Source organism: Nothobranchius furzeri, chromosome 2, assembly GCF_043380555.1.
Source record: "Nothobranchius furzeri strain GRZ-AD chromosome 2, NfurGRZ-RIMD1, whole genome shotgun sequence".
NCBI lineage: Eukaryota > Metazoa > Chordata > Actinopteri > Cyprinodontiformes > Nothobranchiidae > Nothobranchius > Nothobranchius furzeri.
In genome coordinates, this window is record NC_091742.1 from 96,453,843 (window position 1) to 96,474,548 (window position 20,706).

At 42.8% G+C, this 20,706-nt stretch overlaps 3 protein-coding genes across 3 annotated transcripts; 1 reads left to right on the top strand and 2 right to left on the bottom strand.

The window, feature by feature from the left end:
* Window positions 1-22: 22 nt before the first annotated feature.
* LOC129154112 (oocyte zinc finger protein XlCOF20) lies at window positions 23-20,478 on the bottom strand. The gene is made up of 2 exons (XM_054733955.2): window positions 20,388-20,478; window positions 23-4,620 (listed from the first exon to the last, which is right to left on the bottom strand). Exons 1-2 carry the CDS (start codon window positions 20,395-20,397, stop codon window positions 3,497-3,499), a joined length of 1,134 nt encoding a protein of 377 aa, XP_054589930.2. The 5' UTR covers window positions 20,398-20,478; the 3' UTR covers window positions 23-3,496.
* Window positions 5,953-8,787, top strand: LOC139066310 (uncharacterized). Its single transcript, XM_070548754.1, has 3 exons — window positions 5,953-7,924; window positions 8,099-8,195; window positions 8,326-8,787. The coding sequence occupies exons 1-3, from the start codon at window positions 7,221-7,223 to the stop codon at window positions 8,785-8,787; spliced, it is 1,263 nt and encodes a 420-aa protein (XP_070404855.1). The 5' UTR covers window positions 5,953-7,220.
* LOC129154116 (zinc finger and SCAN domain-containing protein 20-like) lies at window positions 8,428-12,186 on the bottom strand. The gene is made up of 3 exons (XM_054733964.2): window positions 10,430-12,186; window positions 10,255-10,347; window positions 8,428-9,825 (listed from the first exon to the last, which is right to left on the bottom strand). The coding sequence occupies exons 1-3, from the start codon at window positions 10,956-10,958 to the stop codon at window positions 9,455-9,457; spliced, it is 993 nt and encodes a 330-aa protein (XP_054589939.2). The 5' UTR covers window positions 10,959-12,186; the 3' UTR covers window positions 8,428-9,454.
* Window positions 20,479-20,706: the final 228 nt, after the last annotated feature.

Consider the following 20,706-nt stretch of genomic DNA (forward strand, 5'->3'; position numbering starts at 1 on the left):
AATTTTATTGTTTTTTTTAATTTTTTGATTCCTATTTTCTTCTCGTGAGACTGGTGGGGCGGCGCCCTAGCGCCCCCTATGGACCAGCCACCACTGGTGACTTGGGCTTTGAGTTTAGTCTCCTTCAGGGACACTTAAGCCCTTTCGGTTGTTACTATTTACTCTTGTTTGATTCCCGTCCTAAAAGGGTTAAGCTAGGTTGTTCCATTCTGATGGAATATTCACTCACTGTTTTGTTCTGTTTGTTTTTAAGTCCAGTGGCACAAACTGGGTTAAATCCACCGCGACTTTCAAGATAAGTTTTTTATATTTTTTACTATAACTAAACTGTTGACTCGTCTTACTTATGTTACTGATCTCACATTCCTAGCGAGCCTAAAAAGGGGTCCATAACAGTTACTAACATTAGTTTTAACTGGGTTAAATACTGGCGGTGTTTACTCCGAACGCAGCTCCAAAACAAAACAAAATAAACCCACGATCCTCGGAGGAAAATTTAAAAATGTAAATCTGCTAAAGTCCTTGACAGAAAACTAATTGTTTGTGGTGATTTTGTTCCATTTCATGAACCTTGAGCTCAAAACCGATGTGAGAAGTGTCGTGTACGTGTTCCTGGGTGAATAATAAAAGACAATGAAAGCAGTTGTTTATAGTTAAACCCTGACAATTTATTTCTGAGCCACAGATGATTTAAACATCTTGAATTACATGGATTTTACCCAACATGTCATGCAGCCAACTCACAACAGAGGACACACCATGGACATGGTCATCACGTATGGCCTGTCCACTGATGTGTCCTCTGTTGTCGACTTGGCAGTGTCCGATCACTATTGCGTATTTTTTAACATCACCAGCGTTATCCCGTGTGCGCCCTCTGTGAGAACTGTAAGGAAGCGTCATCTAACCCCTGAAGTGGCTGCTGGTTTTCTTAAAGCTTTTAACAATATCTCTCCAACTAACGTCTCCGCCCTTTGTGGTTTTATTATCAATGATTTTAACAGAAGACTTGAGTCAGCTCTTAACTTGCTTGCTCCACTCAAAACCAAAAACTTACAGTCAAATCATACATCACCTTGGAGAAATGAAAACCTAAAAAAACTAAAGACAAACTGCAGAGTGGCGGAGAGGAGATGCAGGAAAAACAAGATAATAAATCATCAGATATATTCACAACTACTAAAAACATACAACAATGCTGTAAGAAATTCAAGAAACACATATTTTTCCAAAACCCTCTCAGTCCATAAAAATAACCCTAAAAGTCTTTTCTCCACAATCAATAATATTCTCAACTCCAACTCAGAAAAACCCCTCAAACACTCTCTGAGGAGTTTGCAGGCCACTTCAGCGGGAAGGTAGACTCCATCAGATGTAATATTTTATCCTCTCTACGTAACGTGGTTTTAGACACATCTGAGAGTGTGTGTCTACCTGAGGAAACACTGGACAGTGTTGTTCTGGTTGAAGCTGAGTCTTGATAAAGTTTTCTCCCCAGTGAGACCCACCACACGTGTCCTGGACCCTATTCCCACAAGGTTTTTTAAACAATTTTATGATTCTTTTACAGATGAGGATTTAACTATGATGAATTACTCCCTTCAGACGGGGGTCTTTCCTACCACTTTTAAACGGGCGGTGGTGAGGCCTCTGCTGAAGAACAACAATTTAGATTTTAACAATTTAAACAATTATCGACCGGTATCCAACTTACCATTAAGCAACATTTTAGAAAAGCTTGTTTTAATTCAACTTAATGATTTTATCGACACCCATAATGTCTTTGAAAAATTTCAGTCTGGTTTTAGGGTGAACCACAGCACCAAGACGGCCCTTCTGAGGATTTTAAATGGTTTTAGAGTAAATTATGATAAACAGAAGGTGACTGTGTTGGTTCTACTGGATCTAACCCCCAAATTCCACTACCTCCGCTCCGCTCCAGTCCGCCCCCGCCTTCCGCAGCCGCTCGCTTCCGAACTCAATTTTTACTGGTACCCGCTCTACAACGGCTCCGCTCTGGTGCGGAGACCTGAGGGGGGCAAACAAGCATGCGCGGGATTTTCGAGATCTTGCGATACAGTCCGAGCAATAAACGCGGAAGTTAGATCCAAACACCCGTTGTGTGGGAGAAGCATCGACATGAACTGTTTAATCTGCCCATCATTTGTGTTGAGAGATCAGCAGTGTTCGGATCAACAAAGTGTGTCTACTTTGATAGTGGAAACTGTATTTATGGCTTACTTTTGTGCATTTAAACTTCAGCCGCCATTGATAGTTGTTAAAAGTTGTTAAACCTGTTCATATGAAACAAAAAACGCCTTTTGTTTATCGATTTATTGTGAAAAACGGAAGTTGTGCTTGCTCCTTTTCCTGTTGGGCAGTTGTGATTTCTGTCCATTTACTGCGGAGGTGCTCCGGCGTTCGGCGAAAATAGGATCGATTCTATTTTTGCCGGACGCCGGAACAGAGGGCGGCACACTGCGCCGCACTGCCGGAGCACGGCCGCAGTAGTGGAATTGCTCCGATTGACTACAACGGGACCGATTTTGCTCCGGCGTTCGTGTCGGAGCGGAGGTAGTGGAATTTGGGGGTAAGTGCTGCCTTTGACACAGTAGACCATAATGTTCTTTTAACTCGTTTGAAAGGGATCGGCCTCTCTGGTGCTGTTCACCGATGGTTCACTTCCTACCTCACCGACAGGACTTTTATGGTGGGTTTGGATACCTGTTCCTCTATGGTCCATGGGATTGCATGTGGTGTGCCCCAGGATTCAATTTTAGGCCCAGTGCTTTTTAACCTTTATATGCGCCCTCCTGAGGCCCAGAGAGAGAAACCTTTACCAAAATTACAATCACTGTCTCTTAATCCATCTTCACAGGTGAAGAACCTGAGTGTCATCTTTCACTCTGAGCTGACTTTTATCCATCACATTAAAAATATCACCAAAATAGGTTTTTATCATCTAAAGAACATCGCCAGAGTCCGCCCCATTCTCTCTCGGGCCAATACGGAGACGCTGATGGATGCTTTTATCACCAGTAAGATAGACTACTGCAATGCCCTGCTTTCTGGTCTTCCTAAAAAGAAGATTTCAGGTCTACAACTATTACAAAACTCAGCAGCATGTGTTCTGGTGAAGACCAGGAGGTGGGAGCACATCACTCCAGTTTCAGAATCACTACACTGGCTCCCCGTTTTTTTTTCAGGATCGATTTTAAAATACTTTAAACGGTTTTTAAGTGTCCTAATGGCCTTTGGCCTTCTTATCTTTCAGAACTGCTTATATCATATGGAGCCACAAGGTTTGCATGCGCACACACACACACACACACACACACACACATGCGTGTATTTATGCCCGCCTCCTCCACTCCCCTGCTCTCGCAGATGGAATTTTTTCTATCAATCACACATTCAGAATAATTCATTATGTCTTGTGTGAACTCTAATGTGACTGTTTAACTCTGTCTTGTCGCTAAATCTTTGACCACATGTCTCACAGGCAAGAAGGTTTTTCTCCTGTGTGGACTCTCATGTGTCTCTCCAAGGCTTGTTTTAGGGCAAATGTTTTACCACAAAGCCCACAGAGCAAAGGTTTTCTTCCTGTGTGGACTCTCATGTGACTGTATAAAGATGAACTTTGGCTGAATCTTTTACCACAGAGCCCACAGATAAAAGGTTTTACTCCTGTGTGGATTCTCATGTGATAGTCTAATGCTATTTTATAGGCGAATCTTTTACCACAGAGCACACAGACAAAAGGTTTTTCTCCTGTGTAGACTCTCATGTGCCTGTTTAAATTTCCCTTTCGACTAAATATTCGACCACAGAGCTCACAGACAAAAGGTTTTTCTCCTGTGTGGACTCTCATGTGCACGTTGAAATCACACATTGCACTAAATCTTTTTCCACATACATCACAACTAAATGATTTTAGTTCTTTCTGGACTTTCTTGCATGAGTCTACATGTTGCTTCACTCTAACACATTTCTTTTTGACCAAACAGCTTGAAGACCTTATTGCTGAATGACCTGACACTCTCACATGTTTCTGGAGAGACCTCTTGTGGACAAATTGTTTACCACACTCAGGGCAGCTAAAGGACTTGTTGACGGTCCTAATATGTGAATAAGAAGACTTGCTTTCATTCCAGTCACTGTCTTCTTCTCCAGTTTCAGACCCAGAGTCTGAAAGCTCAGAGTCTAGATTCACATCATCACCCTCTTCATCATCTCCACTCATTTCGGTTTCTGAAGAATCAGATGTCTGTTCATGAGGGTTCAGAACTTGGTTCCTGCTAGTTTCTGCTCTTCCACCAGTTTCTGCTGTCATCTGGTGAGCTGAGCTGCTGGTTGGAACTTCTTTGTCTTCTACTTGCTGCTGATGAAGCTGTGAGAACAGTGGTTTCTCTTCATCATCCTCACTCTTTATAGAAGCCAATGTGAATGGAAACCTGGCAGCATCAGTTTTCTCCTCCAAATGAAGTTGCTCTCCCTCCAGACTGGTCCAGTTTTCTTCTTGTTCCTCCTTCATGTGGATGTGTTCTGGGTCTTTCTGGTCCACACCTGCACTCTGTTCCTCAGGAGCTTCTTCTTTAACCAGCACCAGCTGTTGAACATCTGTAGGAAACACAGAAACATGATGTGAATTACCGGTAGGGATGGGTACCTTTGACATTTGAATCGATCCAGTACTAATTCCCGGTACCTACGAATCGATACCGGTACTTAACGGTACCAATTTTCAATACTTTTGAGTGTTTATTATTTTAATTCTCTTTTATAATTAAATATATATTTTTCACAATATATAACAATATTTGATAAATGTCACGATAAATAACATACAACTGTTTGTATTTTAACATCGTCCTTGTAGTTTTAAAAGCTGATAATTAAACTGAAGTAAACATCTTTACTGTGAACTAAATTTACTGTGTATCTTCATTCCTTTGGCCGTCGTTTTTTTCATTTGATTTTTCCTACTGGGAAGTTAGAATTTCCGAGGAGAAAGCGAACGCGCCATTAGCTGATAACAACGGTAGCAATGGAAGCTAACATATCAAGCTAACGTTATCTTTAACAGTTTATTTAACTGCTGGAGCAGATTAAAACGATGATGCCTCACACTTAGATCGTTGTCACTCATCGCATTTAGTAAAGTGAAGCCAAACTTTAGAGCGCGTTCATGATCTTCTAGTCGGAAATTCGGAGTTCAGAGGAGAAAGCGAACTCACCATTAGCGAAACGGAAGCTTACATATCAAGCTAACGTTATCTTAAACATTTTGTTTACCTACCGGAGCAGATTAAGATAAGGATGTCTCACTTAGATCGTTGTCGCTGGGACAGGGACCGACGACATAACGCGCATGTGCAGCTGTCTTGGTAAGTTCTCATTATGAAGGACGGGTACCAAAACGAGGCACCGTTTGAAATGACGTGAATCGGTGCTCGGTCGGTACTATGGAATTCGGTCGGTACCTTAAAAAGTACCGAATTTGGTACCCATCCCTAATTACCGGTCGATGGAACTTCACATTCACACTTACTCTCACCTAACGGATTACTAGGAACAAACTTCTCCTTAATGCAATTATCCAATCAGCCAATCACAGGGCAGCTGCTTCAATGCACTAGTGTACGTACACCTGCTTGTATATACAAGGTTTCTCTATAGGAGCAAGATGTGTAGGAGATGGAGGGAGCTCCAAGTACCTGAGATCCAGGAGCTGCACCAGAGCTTAGGGACCCCAGGGAGACTGTAACCAGAAAAGCCCCAGCCCCTCCTCGAGAGGTGCAGAGGATTACCCCGGGGGGCCACAACCAGCAGCCGGCAGAGTCCAGGGAGATAACAGTGGCAAGCCCAGAGGCCGGCCCGCAGCCTCCCACCTTCAAGCTGGCTAAGCCCAGGAACCAGTGCCCCCGGACCCAGGGGCGACCAACCCCACCGGGGACCCAACAGAGGCCAGGGACGCAGATCCCTCCAGGCAGCCAACGGGATCAATCAGACAGATGCCTAAAATCTTAAGTTCCGTGAACCGGGGAGCCGCGAACACGCAGGCAGACCAAGACCCCACACTCAGCAGCAAATGTTGCATGGGGAGGGCAGGCAGCACTGGAAGACCCAAGAGAAGGGAGGAGTCCAAGATCCCACCTGACATATACAGTCATACACAAACAGTCACACACTCCCTCCCTCATGCTCACACATACACATACAACCTAAGTCAAAAGTGAATGCTAGACACCCACTCACGGTCCCCATACAAACCCTATTCACTCTGGTCCCAGTACTGGAGTTCAAAGATGGTGCTGACTGTTGTGGCACGCCGTCTGCTTCTCCTGGCTATTATGCTGACTCTTTTGTTTTTGAATCGCTTTTCGGCTGATTGTCATCCTACTTTACAATATGACCGGCATACACTCATGGATCTTTGCTTAAACCCGGGATTTCCAAGGTTTCATGATGCGACTTTTGGGCCGATTTTCGGTAGCCTGTTTGAGTTTCTGGTGGAGCTGCTTGGTACTCCTGGCCGGACGGCGCGGAAAACATGCCTATGTCAGGGTCAGGATCAGATCCCTCCGACGGAATGGCAATGCTGGTCGGTTTGCTTGCCTGGACGTGCCTCCCTGAGATTCTCCAACTCGTTTCATCCAGATACTGCATCACCAAAGGCTGGATTGCACATATGGGAGCAGTCATACGATGCGCCGCACTGGAGGAGTAAATCCCCGTAATCTTTGTTATCCTGTGAGGTCGGGTATGTGGCGATCCTCCCCGCAGCTTTTTTTGCGGTCCCTGCAGTCTATTCGGATTGCTCTACTGAATGTCCGCTCTATTAGGAATAAAACAGCTATTCTAAAGAACTTATACATCGACAAGGAAGTGAGCTCGTTCTGCAATGACTGAAAAGTGGGTCCCGCCTGATCAGTCGGCTTCTCTGGTTGAACTCTGTCCTCCTGACTATAACATTATCATTAGCTGCGTTTATATGTGCAAAATGTCTTTAATCCGATCATTATTCGGATTAGAATATGACTGTGCACATGGGCCCTGGAAATTTAAATCCGATTATGTCAAGTGTTTACATTCGTCATAAATTTGATCGGAATAAACCATTTTGTCATGCGCAGATCGATCTATTACGCTGAAAAAGACCGTAGAAGAAGAAGTAGCAGACTTCCGCTGTAAACAAACATGGCTGCGTGTATGTAAAAATGGAGCACGACGATGTTTTTCGGAGTGTAATTTTATTTTTTGTCGTCACAATTTTACAAATACAAACTAAACTGTTTATAGTTTTCCAGATGTTAAATAGGGGGAGACAGCAGGATGAAAATTTCTTAATACCAAGAACCGTAACTTTAGTCCCCCCTCCTCCGGCAAAGACAAGGAGCCACTGGATGAAAGTGAGGAGTAAAGACTGGTGGGAGAGGATTGTTCTTTTGGAGTTCACCGATCAAGAGTGGAAGCAGAATTTCCGCATGTCACGTGCGTCATTCATGAAACTTTGCTCGTTAATGGAGAGTTATACGACTCCCGAGGACGTTACTGTGAGGGCTGCTGTTCCTGTCATCATGCGGATTGCAGTAGTTCTGTATAAACTGGGTAGCTGTGCAGAATACAGAGTCGTGGCGAACCAATTTGGAATAAGTAAAAGCAGCATAACGAAGTTTCTTTACATGTTCTGCAAAGGCATGGTGCAGGGTCCTATCAAACAGTTGATCCGTGCACCAACTGAGGAAGAGGCAAAAGAGATAGCCAGATGGTTTGAAGCATCCCATCACATTCCACAAATAATGGGGCTTATCGATGGAACACACATTCCCATCCTTCCTCCTTCAGACGGCTACAAGGATTTTGTAAATCGTAAAGGATGGCCATCCTACGTACTCCAGGCTGTTGTAGATGACAAATTCAGGTAAAAATTACTACTCAATTACCTGCCATGTTCAGAAATAAATTAGTGGGGGTAGATTTTTCAGTAACCTGAGACCTCAAACTGCACCAAATTATTAGAATTACCCCTTTGTTTACAGCGAATCATGTGCACAATAAAGCAGTTTAATTTGTTTCATTTATTCCTCTCATGAAGGTTTTGGAACATCAGCTGTAAAATGCCAGGCAGTGCACATGATGCAAATGCCCTATGCCAGTCAGACCTCTTCAAAAGGGCTCATCTCCTACCCAAAGTAAGAAAACATGTTTTTGAATGGAGAGAGCCGCTTGAAATGACTGCTTGACTGGAGTTAAAAATACATCAATATGTGCTTGTAAATCACATAATAGTAAAAAATTACTTAATTCCCTTTTCTGTAACAGGGCATCAAGACCATTGGGGGGAAAGACACCAATCTTTTAATAGTTGGAGACCCTGCCTACCCACTTCTTGACTGGCTGATCAAAGGATATTCAAACTCACCTCGGCTGACTCTGGAGCAGGAGTCCTTCAACACCTTCATCAGCTCAGTCAGGGTTGGAGTGGAAATGACTTTTGGATTGTTAAAGTCAAGGTGGAGGGTTCTGCTAAAAAGAAGTGACTTTCATTTCACCTTTGCACCAACCATGATTGCCACATGCTGTGCACTGCACAACTTCTGTCAGAATGAAGATGATCAGGCCAGCAACAGCTGGTTGGAGGGGGCCTGTGATCGGCCAATTAATTTTCCTCAACCCAACCAGCCAGTTAATCTCCAGTGCAGCAGTTGTGGAAGCAGCACTAGAGAGGTGTTGACTACCTATTTGGCCACAACATTCCCACTCCGAACGGGACACCTACACTAAGTGTTTCTTGGTTCTAGATTTACCAAAAAAGTTCTAAGTTACCCATTTTAAGTTCAGAAAAATGTTTCCCTAAGTACTGAAAGGCATTATTTCCCCGGTTTGTACATATTATAGCACAAGAACAATGAAGCATTACTTTGTGCTTAAAGCACTATTTATTAATCCATTCAATTAAATGAACATTCTGCTGTACTCTTTGAACTTGACAGCTAGTGTTGTGTGAATACTCCTGAGACTCGAAATTAAACATTTTCCAAAGCATTTAAAGTTAAAAAAATAAAAAATAAATAAGCATATACAGCACTTTTTCATGTGGTGAACTCTGTGGAATTTTTTTGTCATCTAGGTCACCATATCAAACAAAACATAAATATAACATGTTCTGACCTCAGAAACGTTTTTTTTTCTTCTTCACCTGAGTTATACTTCAAAAATACTGGAACATATGAAGAGTACTTTAAAGAAAAGTTTGTACTTAGCTACTATTGTTGTGAACATAAATAAAGTGCAAAAATACATCTCCAGAACATCTACTCTATATCACTCAGGTTTGCTAATGCACTGCAACTACTATGGGAAGTTGCAGAAACCAAAATGTCACAACTGAATTGTTTAAAATAGCATACTTCTAAACAACAGAACAGAATTTGGAATTGTGAATATCATTTTAGCTCAAATCTTGTAGGGTGTAGTCAGAATTGTAATTATTACTGTAGTGTTGTGCATTTTGGCCAAACTCAGCCGACCCAACGTAGTTGCGGTAATGGTGCTGAGAGGAGTATGGAGCTACTGGTGGTGGAGGAGGTGGACGAATGATGGTTCTTAGGCCATCCAAAAGGTGGCCGACGAGTCGCTCATTTGACCGGGAACTCTCTTCAATGAACCGTGTGACAAGACGCTCCTCTCTCTGCAGTCTTCTTTCCTGATGTTCTTCAACCCACCTATTTTGGGACTCTTGCATTTTTTTCATAAATGCTTGCTGTTCAGTCGACCAAGTGCACATAGCTTTGGCATATCCAGATGAGCTTGATCTTTTTCCTAAAAGTTAAAAAGAATTATAAGTGTGTGATATAGAAGACTGAATGTAGAAAAAAAATACACTGCCACCTATACAAAAAGAAAACATAGAATTATTGAGAAAATCAAACGTGGCTTTAGTGACCCCCAAACTAAATATTTAGTTAATAAGCTAAATGATCATTTTTTCATACTTAGGTATAAACTGTGACATTTATCAATTAATGAATAACATAGTAAAAATATTACTTAGAAGAATAAACTCCCATTCATATTTCCTATAACAGTCCAAATTACCAAATAAACAAATTTACTAGTGTTAATCTGGACTGGACATTTGGCTTTATAGCCTGCCATAGTCCCTTACTCAAGCAGTTAAACATGTGTCATCTCCAACAACAAAAAGCTATTATACTTTGACCTAATTTAGTCTCTCGAGCGATAACTTACTCTTTTTAATGGATTCACTAGATGGATGAGAACTGTCTCCTCCGTTTGTGGGCATCTGTTCAGTGGCTTCTGCTGCTTCGCTGCTGGAATCATCTGAATGACAAAAACCCAAGTCTGAAATTTGATATTCTCAAAAACGTTGTATGTTTTTTAAATGTGAGGTTTACAAACTTACCACTAATGCTATCTTCAGCAGCATCAAGGCTCTGGCTCACGGGTGTGCTACATCTGTCCACCACCTCGTCCTCGAACCCAACGTCCACGCCAAATAAAGGCACATTTGACAACGGCCTCGCCGCCATGAATTCGTCTATTGCGCGGTAGAAGGGAAAACTGGAAGGGTCGAACCCGCTTCTGCTGTTGTGATTCTTGGCTTTGTAGTACGCGGTCTTCAAACTTTTCCATCGGTTTTTTATCTGTTCAACCGTTCGATCGATCCCCGCTTCCTTCAAGCGTTCATGTACTTGAATGAATAACTCAGAGTTTCTAGACTTCCTACCATCAAGTCTTTCTACAATTTTTAGTTCTTTGAGTACATCCAGCAATGCATTTGTGTCCGAAACAGACCAGTTTTGTTTCGCACCCGCCATGTTTTCCGACTTCCGTAAACGACAACGTAACGTACGTAAACGTGTGACGTTACTGACATGCGCAGTAGTCACTCGAGTGTTTTCATGCACCATGATGGGATTAACAATCGGCATAACCCAGCTGTCTCAATCGGAATGAAAAGTTGATCCGATTGAGTTTAATCGGGTCAGAGTATTCTGAATGGCTTGTTTACATGACGCATTTTAATTCCGATCAGGCTTTTATTCCGATTAAATGTGTCCATGTAAACGCAGCTACTGAGCCAAGACACTCTTGCCGTAGGGGGGCTTATTATCCCTGTATTGTTCCAGTCTCCCCCTAAAACCCCTTGCTAGGCCACTGGCTCCAACCAGCTTTGAGGTTTCATTTTTTGAGCTGGGGTTTTCTCTTCCCATACTCGTACTTTGCTACAGGCCACCAAAATATAACAGTGTCTTTATAAATGAACTCTCTGATCTTTTAGTTGATTTACTCCCTAAATATGACCAGGGAATTATCCTAGGTGATTTTAATATCCACATTTGCTGTCCTCTTAAGTAGGGCTGGGCGATATGGCAAAAATAGAATATCACGATTTTTCCAATATTTTATCACGATTTCGATTTTATCACGATTTTTTAACCATGAATAGCATAACTTCAATTGCGTATTAAAGAAGAGAAACATTGAATAAATAAACATTTATTCATATTAGGGATAATCAACACAGTGCTAACACACTTATATTTTAAACTCACACCGGAGATGATAAAAGCCCTGAGAGAAACAATTAAAATTAAAGCTGCAAGCAGCGTCGTTCGGCCCTCGCAGCTCCGCGCCGCTCCGGCCTGGCCAGCAGCCTGGGGCACCAGGGCACGTCCGCGGAACAGAAACGTCGACCACCCTGACACCAGAAACTGCTAACGGTCACCACGTCCGCACCTCTCCCTGACTCAGCATCCCCTCTGAGCCCACCATTATATTACACGTCTCACCACTAGGGCAGACTATCTTTACCACACTGGTGGTGTGATGACAGTGACCAAATTTAATGATATTCTGACCATGTTTTTTAAAGTTATCGAAGGTTAAAGTTCACTAGGGGGCGCTGTGACCAACTACAGAAAAGTCCCATTGAGGTCAGCTTTGGTTGACAAAAATGGTTTTCTGTTATTTTGCCATCAATCAGACGTTGTTTGTGTTATCTAAAGCCGGTGAGCTGAAAGGGGCGGAGCTACAGGGATATGAACCAACAACCCCATCAATGTGTTTGGTGCAGTCACGTGATGTCACAAGCCAAGTATAATGCCATTCTGACCTTGTCTTTAGAAGTTAATAAAGTTTGAACCCATCTAGGAGGCGCTGTGACCATTTACAACTAAATGCCATAGAGGTCATCTTTGGTCATCAAAGACGGTTTTCTGTTAATTTGGCATCAATCAAACGTTGCATGGGTCATCTAGAGACAAAAAGCTGTAAGTGGTTGGAGTTAAAGTGAATTGAACAAGTGAGCACATACATGTGTTGATTGCAGTTGTGTTATGACTGCCACCAAGTTTGATATAGTTTGGAGCTTTTTTGCAGAAGTTACAAAGGTTTTTTGTATCTAGGAGGCGCTGTCCCAGATTTAGGAATTATTCCATGAAGAAGTTTGTAGGTTGATAACAGTCATTTGTGTGCAGTTTGGTGTGAATTGCATCATGCGTGTGTTATTCAAGGCCAAGTATCTGTCAGGGAGCGGAGCTAAAGCGATATCAACCAATTACCACAGGATTGTGTTAGGTGCCTTTGTGTGATGACACATAGCAAGTTTGGTGCAGTTATGACCTTGTCTGTAAGAGTTATTACAGTTTTAAAGGTATGTAGGGGGCGCTTTGGTGACAGTGTATAACATTCACCAACTGTTTGTGCCTAATTGGCTAAAGGGCATGATTGTTCATTGCCATGTTCAGTTTCGGGCAAATCGGAGGCCATTTGTGAAAGTTACAGTCAAACGTAAGGTCATGGTGTCACGCCAGCATTCGCCATGGCATCAAAGCCCCTCCCTTTCTGGAAAGCTATCAGATCTGAATAGTCATTACAGCATCATTAAGACAGTGCATGACCTTAGTGTCATGTTCACTAAATTATACGGGACAAATATGGACATTTCAGCATAAAACAATAGACTTCCTGTATTCAGGGGGCGGGGCTTAGGTGATGTCAGATGTCCACATTGTCATTGTCTTGAGATGTGGTCAGTCATCACACAGACAAAGTTTGATATAGATCTGATCTTGCACATGGGAGTTATTAAGTCAAGTAATGTAATGGCGAAAGGTCAAAGTTTGAGGCTTAGCCACGCCCACAACTTTACACTTATTTAAAATCCGACAGTTGAATTTTTTCCCATTTGTCTTAAGAGTACATAGCAGAAGTTTGAAGGCGATTGGTGAAAAGGGTGACGGAGCATCACTCTCCAAACGTGTGCGAAAACCACTAAATCGAGTACTTGGACCAAAATGGCCGACTTCCTGTGTGACTTTGCACTTGGCTCCAAGAGACTTTTTTGTAAGGCCTGAGACACCACATTAGTGTACCAAATTTCGTAATCCTCAGTCAAAGTATGGCTTGGGGCTGACAGTTTTAATGGTCCTAGGGGGCGCTATTTCAGAAAATAGGCCACGCCCACAAACTTCAGCTGTCCAATTCTATTGGGGGTCAGACTAGGATCACTCATCAGAAATTTTGTGGCGATGTCACAATAATTGAAGAAATGAGAGGCAAACGTATTTCCATGGCGTGATGGCGAATTTCGCCATGCTCCCAAAGCCCCACCTTCTTTCAAAACCTTCCAGTACTGGAGACCAAGTGACCTCAAATTGTCTGCTGCTATTTGCCAGATTCCTGGTGATTGGGTAAAAGGAGTCCAATAGGGAGCTGTGAAAAAAAAGAGTGGAGTGGCGACAGGTCAAAGTTTGAGGCTTAGCCACGCCCACAACTTTATACTTATTTAAAATCCAACGGTTGAATTTTTTCCTCTATGTCTTAAGAGTAAATAGCAGAAGTTTGAAGGCGATTGGTGAAAAGGGCGACAGAGCACCACTCTCCAAACAACGTGTGTGAAAACCACTAAATCGCGTACTTGGACCAAAATGGCCGACTTCCTGTGCAACTTTGCACTGGCTCCAAGAGACTTTTTTGTAGGTCCTCGGACACCACATTAGTGTACCAAATTCTGTAATCCTCAGTCAAAGCATGGCTTGGGGCTGACAGTTTTAATGGTCATAGGGGGCGCTATTTCAGAAAATAGGCCACGCCCACCAGATGTTCACATCAGACTTTTTGGGGGGGCGGACTAGGATCACTCCCAAGAAGTTCCGTGACGATATCTTTAGAAATGACGAAATGGGAGGCAAATGTAAGGCCACGGCGGTACGCCTGACTTCGCCGCGCCGCCACAGCCCCGCCCTCTGCCGAAAACTCCCATAAAGTGACGCAAAGCAACCCCCACTTGCCTTGAGTTACTAGCTACAAATTTGTGGTGATTAAGTTAAATGGGGCAATTTGGGACCTTTCACAGTAAAACTTGACCTTTTTGGTCCTGGGGGGGCGGGGCTTGTGTGATGTCATCATCCGACCATTCAATTTTCTTTGTGGGTGGATGACGAATGACCCCAGAAATTTGTGTAACTATGTTCCGTTCAGTTATGAAGTTATAGCAATTTATATTTTTTGGCGAGTAGTCAAACTTCAAGGCCTGGCCCCACCCCTTCAACATACACGAAAACTCAGAATCCTTGTCTCATTTTGTCCGCCCATCCCTTCTGAGCATTTTAACAAAATTTTTGAGACGATCGTTCGAAAAATGATCGAGCAATCCAATCAGAAACGGACCCTGAAAACGGCAAAAACGGCTAAAAATCGCCAAAATGGCCGACTTCCTGTTTGATATTGACCATGGTTGCAAGAGACTTTTCTGTGCGGACTGTTGAGTACTACAAGTGTACCAAATTTCATAACTGTACGATAAACTAAGCTTTAAACTAAGCTTTATGGAGAGGGGTATTTTTCACCTTCTAGGGGGCGCTGTTCAGCCATTTTCTTTGCGATTTTTTTGTGACCTTTAAAATATCAAATTTTTCACCAGGCCTGACAAGTTTGCAAAATATTGTGAGTTTTGGGGTATGTTAAGGTCCCCAAAAAGCTGTTCAAAGGGGCACGAGAATAATAAAAAAGAAAAAGAAAGAAAGAACAGAGCAAACAAAAACAGCAGCGCTTTCGGTGCTCAGGCCTAAAAATCTGTTTTTCTCGTTTTTCAAGTAACTTAACATAAATTAAAATCGTAAACATATTTAAAGTGCAGACATGTCAATTGCAAACGTATTGTGCAAACATTAACTTGTTCAAAATACTATGTAGCTCCCAGTTGCTCATGTAGTGGATAGTTAAGCTCAAATACGGCTCTGATGTGCGCCTGGACCAGAGATCGCTTGTGGTAGCAAAAAACTGCGCATTCTGAATATTTTCTGCAACAAGTCTCTAAATAAAGTAAAAATTTTCCAGTGCAGATTGGAGACAACCCATAGAAGCACTGATTTGATCTAATTTCAGAGAAAAATAGAACAGGTTAGATGCACCTAATAAATAAAATTACTAACAAACTCAGGAATCTTTCTTTGCTTCACTGTTCTGGTGCTGAGAATATCACTAATGCGGATCAGAGATACTCAGATGAATGCACCTCTTATTTATTATTTGGAGACTACATTTACTGCAGCTGGCAGAGGCAGAGATTGTTTCTATTGATACACGGAGTTCACAGAATCATTTTAAATGTTAATAGGGGAAGACTGCAGGAGGGAGTGGTAAAATACAGGGGGTCCCCAGCAAAAACAAGAAACTTTACGAGTCTGATGAAACCCGCTGGTTTTCCATCAGGCAGTCACGGGGCAGCTCCAACGACCCAGTGACCGAGCTCGGTCCGGCTCGGCAGAGAGGGTGAGCAAGCCGAGGCGACGTCGTGCTCTGCTTAAGAAGTGTTATTTTCCTGCTTCAGAAGAAGCGTCCAACGTGTTTTTACACTTTCTCTGAGACATGTCACGTCGCTAAGTTGTTAGCGCCGCGCGCTAAGGAAACCCTGCGTTCCTCTTCGGAACGAAAACCTCGTTGTCGCTCTCAGCCGTGGCCGAAGCCATGTTTGTTCACACACAGGTGAAAACAAGCGGGGCACTAATATATTACTATGACTCACTCTGATTGGTTAAGGGTCAAACAAAGGCATGTCATTCGCCTGAGGTAAGTTCCATTTTCATTCAGAGGCAGAAACTCAACAGCAGAGCTGTGAATCGTGATAAAAAGGTCTCTCAAAAATGAGACCGTCAGATGTGTAGATCGTAAAACGGTCTAAAATCGTCATATCGCCCAGCCCTACTCTGAAGCAATTGGTGAAAGATTTTGTTGACATCTTGGACGCATTTGGATTACAACAATTGGTTAATGTCACCACACACACACTGACTCTTACACCCTGGATTTGGCTTTATCTTTTGAACCAGATGTGATTGACCTGTCTGTGGACTCTGCAGCATTTTCTGACCATGCTGCAATTTTATTCAATATCTCACGTCTTCTTCCTCCAGCCCAGAGACAGGCTGCTCGTTACTCTAGGTGCTTATCTCTAAATACGACCTCAAATTTTCTTTCTCTCCTGGATATTGATCCTCTCACAATACCCCGTTCAGTTTCCTGCATGGATGTAGATGGCCTTTTGCATTTGTTCAACGAGACCTGCTCTGCTAACCTGGATGCTGTTGTAACGATGGGTAGTTTACATCTTACTTATGAACCATAAAATGTGAGATTCCATAGAAATATGAAATATCAATCAGATGGAAATTTATTTCTACACAATTTAAACAAGACTAACTTTTAACACTCTGTGTACTGATGAACTAGGTGGAATGAGACTTGAGACGAATGATGTATGTGTGGAATGTTGTTATCAGAACCTCGTATCCGGAGAAGCATTTAGTTCTGAGTGGAATGAATGTTTCTCTCTAAACTTCAGTTGGAGATTTAGAACACACATTAAACTTCATCTGTCGGTCTACGTACCCCAGGGGAAGCCTCCATTTAGATCCAGAGTGCCGAGGTCCGTGGACCCTCCTTTTTACCAAAGCCGGTAGAAAAGCAGCGGCTCCGATTAGACTAGCCTCGGAATGCTCCCAGGTCACGACAGGTTATTATTGGCTTCAGTGAGACCCTGAAGGGGTCGTGAGGTTCAGCTTTTATTCTGAAGGAACCGTTGCGGTCAGGTGTAACGTGCAACAGATTTTATCCAGCTTGTCGAGCAAGGTTCTTTCGGCTGAAGAGGTGTTCGAATGGCCTGTCCGAACTTCTCTAGAACGCTTTGAACTGAAGTTAAGGTGACGTGGAATAGTTTTTATAATTAGGGCTGCAACAAACGATTATTTGGATAATCGATGAATCGGATGGGGTCTCGACACGATTAATCGATTAATCGGATTACATGGGGAAATTTTTAAAAACTGCTAGGGAAACGTTATTTCTCTCCTTCCTTCACTTTATTTAACACAACATTATTAGAAAACAGTTCAATAGCAGAAAAACAACATGCCATCACCTAAATTGTCTTATAAGGTGTATAGACAGAGACCCTAAGCTACATCTATCTGTGACCTAAAATGCTTGGTCCAAGTTAAACAGCTTAAGGGCAATTCTCATCTGTTTTGTTTGATCTCATCTGTAGACATTTATTATAACTGGGGATGTCAAACAACCTTTGCCCTGGCCCCCAAAGTGTCTTGAAACGGCCCTGGGTGTGTGACTGAGTTTTTAAGTTGATCTGAATTGTATCAGATGTATAAATATTACATGTGTGTAACTTATTGTTTTATACAGGTAAAAACGTGTAGTGGAGATAAATCTACCTACATTTTACTTTTCAACACTTTGTTTTGTTTTCTTGTTTTTATTTAACTATTTTCCTGTCCTGTCTGTCTCTCATCTTCCTGCATCTCCTCTTAATTCTCCAGAAAATCTGTTGCCTGGATTCTTACTTTTCCACCTCATCAGTTACTTTTGAGCAGATCAAAGGGATCTCCTGACCGCAAAGCGCAGAGCGCGTTTTCGATGCTGCGTGAGGTGACATCACCACAGCACAGGTGATGAGCTCCGCAGTGGTAGCGTGCTTCAGGCACAAATAAGACCGAAAATAGAGAACCTGTGCAGACATGAACGATCGTGTGCTAATTATAGTTTTTTGGTTGCGCCACTTTGAGAATGGACCGTGCGCCGGAAGCAGCAGCCTGGATCGCTGTGCAACAAAGCGCTGTGCCGCTCTCTGCTCAAAAGAGTCCAAAAACGATATAATATAGAAAACTTTTTTCCGGCTCCCCTGATGTGTAGGATATACAGCTCCCCCATAATTCGATCCCTGCTCCTGGATGAAAAGCCAGACATTTTCATCAATACAAGAACCCGCAGTCCGGACGCCAGGACAGAGTGAAAAGTGGACATGTCCGGGGAAAACGGAACGTCCGGTCACCATAGTCCTCATAAAGCGGGAAATTATAGATACAGTATTGTGCTCGTGCCCTGGGCCCTTTAGAGTTGGTGGGCCCTGGGCAATTGCCCAGTTAATCCGGCCTTGGGCGAAACCGGTTCGCAGCAGCGCGAACCTTGCGCTGATCTGCCGGCTCTCCCTCGCGCTGATCTGACTTGCTCTGCGCGCAACTGCGGGCGGGAAGGGCGCTTTTGGAAAAGTTGTGCAACACAACGAATCGATGACGCAATTCGTTGCCAACGCTTTTAGTAATCGATTTTCATCGAATTTATCGATTCGTTGTAGCAGCCCTATTTATAATTGTCATATTTTGGTTTACTGGCAAATCAGAATTTCACATGCAAAAGAGGGCTTATACAAGCACCACAGAAAACCACGCCTCGCGTCAGAAACGAAGGTTCTGATTGGATCAGACAAAAGGAAATGTGTCGTTTGACTTTAGCATTACTCTGTGTCATCACGTGTCTAGTGTAGCTGTCCAAGATTATAATTACTTATAAAATACTACTGATCACAGAATTATAATATCAAGCAGGCAAAGATTGTATTGACAATAAAATACATGGAAGTTTATATGAATTGAACATAAGTTGGAGAAGAAGAATTGAACTGTGGGAGAATGATTAAGGACACAATGTCACTTATCCACATTAATAGTAGAAGCATATTTCCTAAAGTATTAATTATCAAAGATTATTTAAATAAATTCAAAAACAAATTTAGTGTGACTGCTATAACAGAGACTTGGCTCAAAGATGATATGATGGATGAAGTACAAATGGAAGAGTATGAACTTTATTTTGTAAATAGAAAAAATATAAGAGGTGGCAAACTAATGCATTAGAAAACCGGCCTCTCAAATAAAGTGTGTGCCACTCCGGTACAGTAGGTGGTGACATGCCCCTTTTCATTTTGGGATTCTTCCAGATAGCTTATAGCAACACAAGCAGTAAACAGAGGCTGGCGGCAGTGAAGCAGATGGAATTGGCACAAGATCTGCAGAATGGCTGAAGGAATATACAACAACGCTGCAGCACAGCTTACTTGGTACGTACTGTCCTGTTTTATGGTGTTACGTGTGTCTGTTTGTTTGTGAGGATGGTCCTTGCAGAAGACCACTTCAGCGGTTTCGTCACTTCTGGAATGCGAGTGTCTAACCTGTATTAGCTTGTTGGGACACGTTTACATGCAGAGTGTAATTGGATTGCTACCGCATTATCTGGGTGCTTCAGCTCGATTAGAAAGAGCTTGCTTTCAGACAGACTAACGTGTTTACATGCATTTAAAGAAACTGACGTGACTCTTTAGGGCAATGCTTTGGTTTTCTGGTGGACATGTAAACACACTGAGATAAAGAGCTAAATAGGACTATGGGACATTAAAGTGACTATGAGGAAGTTTAACAACAACATGTATAGAAATGTAAAATGTCTTCCTCATACATTCTCCTGCTATGCCCTAGACATGAAGAACGATCCCTGGCATTTTTACTGTGATTGCCTCTCTATTCCTGTAAAATCACAGAAAAAGAGCATGTTCGAGTCAAACATGCTACTGCAGATTCCTGCTTCTACTAGAGACGGCGCAGGCCTCAACCTGCAGTCTTTGGGTCTGCAGCCTTCAGGCACTTTGGCCCTTCCTGCGTTTGGCAAATACAGTCAGCAGGAGATTGAACTACAGTCCCGTTTAACTGGTTAGCTATGTACATCCCTACTGTAAAGGCATCAATAAAACACAGGAGGACTGATTAATGTGCATAGTAAATTATATTAAATGTCGGCCCCCTAATCAGAAGGTTGCAGATTCGAGCCCCACTCAGACTGTTGCAGTTGTTGTGCCCATGGGCAAGACTTCACCCACTTTCCCTGTTGGTTGTGGGGTTAGATCACTACAAGGCTTTATTCAAATACAAGCCATTATTTTAGATTCCATGTCATAGCTGAGATACACTTTTGTGTCCCACCACACAGAGACAGTAAAGTCATTCATTCAGTACCTGTGTCCATGCTGTCCAGAACCCTCGATGAAGCAGTCCCAGCTGATGGATGATCCTGAAGTGGTAGCAGGCTTTCTTTAGCCGTGTTTAGCTAACAGCTGCAATAGAGACAAAGCAGGAGAGCTGATTAAGATGCTCTTCAGAACAACCAGGGGTGGACCTTTAAAGCGCCCGAGCGCCAATGGCGCTAAATTTTCTCGTCGGGCGGTAAATACTTGACGACTTACCGCCCGGGTGGCGCCCAAGCCTTACTTGTCATTTACACACCGGCTTTCACCTGCATCATGGCCCCGCCCTGTAGGAAGCCGCCGTTTTCATT

Bases quoted from the DNA above. Each gene is read 5' to 3' on its own strand.
- LOC129154116 (XM_054733964.2), bottom strand. From the start codon at position 10,958: ATGCCGATTGTTAATCCCATCATGGTGCATGAAAACACTCGAGTGACT. The intron at 10,348-10,429 runs GTAAGTTTGTAA...TTTGTCATTCAG, and splicing joins TGCTGAAGATAGCATTAGTG to ATGATTCCAGCAGCGAAGCA. The intron at 9,826-10,254 runs GTAAGTTATCGC...TTTAACTTTTAG, and splicing joins TAGTGAATCCATTAAAAAGA to GAAAAAGATCAAGCTCATCT.
- LOC139066310 (XM_070548754.1), top strand. From the start codon at position 7,221: ATGGAGCACGACGATGTTTTTCGGAGTGTAATTTTATTTTTTGTCGTC. The intron at 7,925-8,098 runs GTAAAAATTACT...CCTCTCATGAAG, and splicing joins GTTGTAGATGACAAATTCAG to GTTTTGGAACATCAGCTGTA. The intron at 8,196-8,325 runs GTAAGAAAACAT...TTTCTGTAACAG, and splicing joins GGGCTCATCTCCTACCCAAA to GGCATCAAGACCATTGGGGG.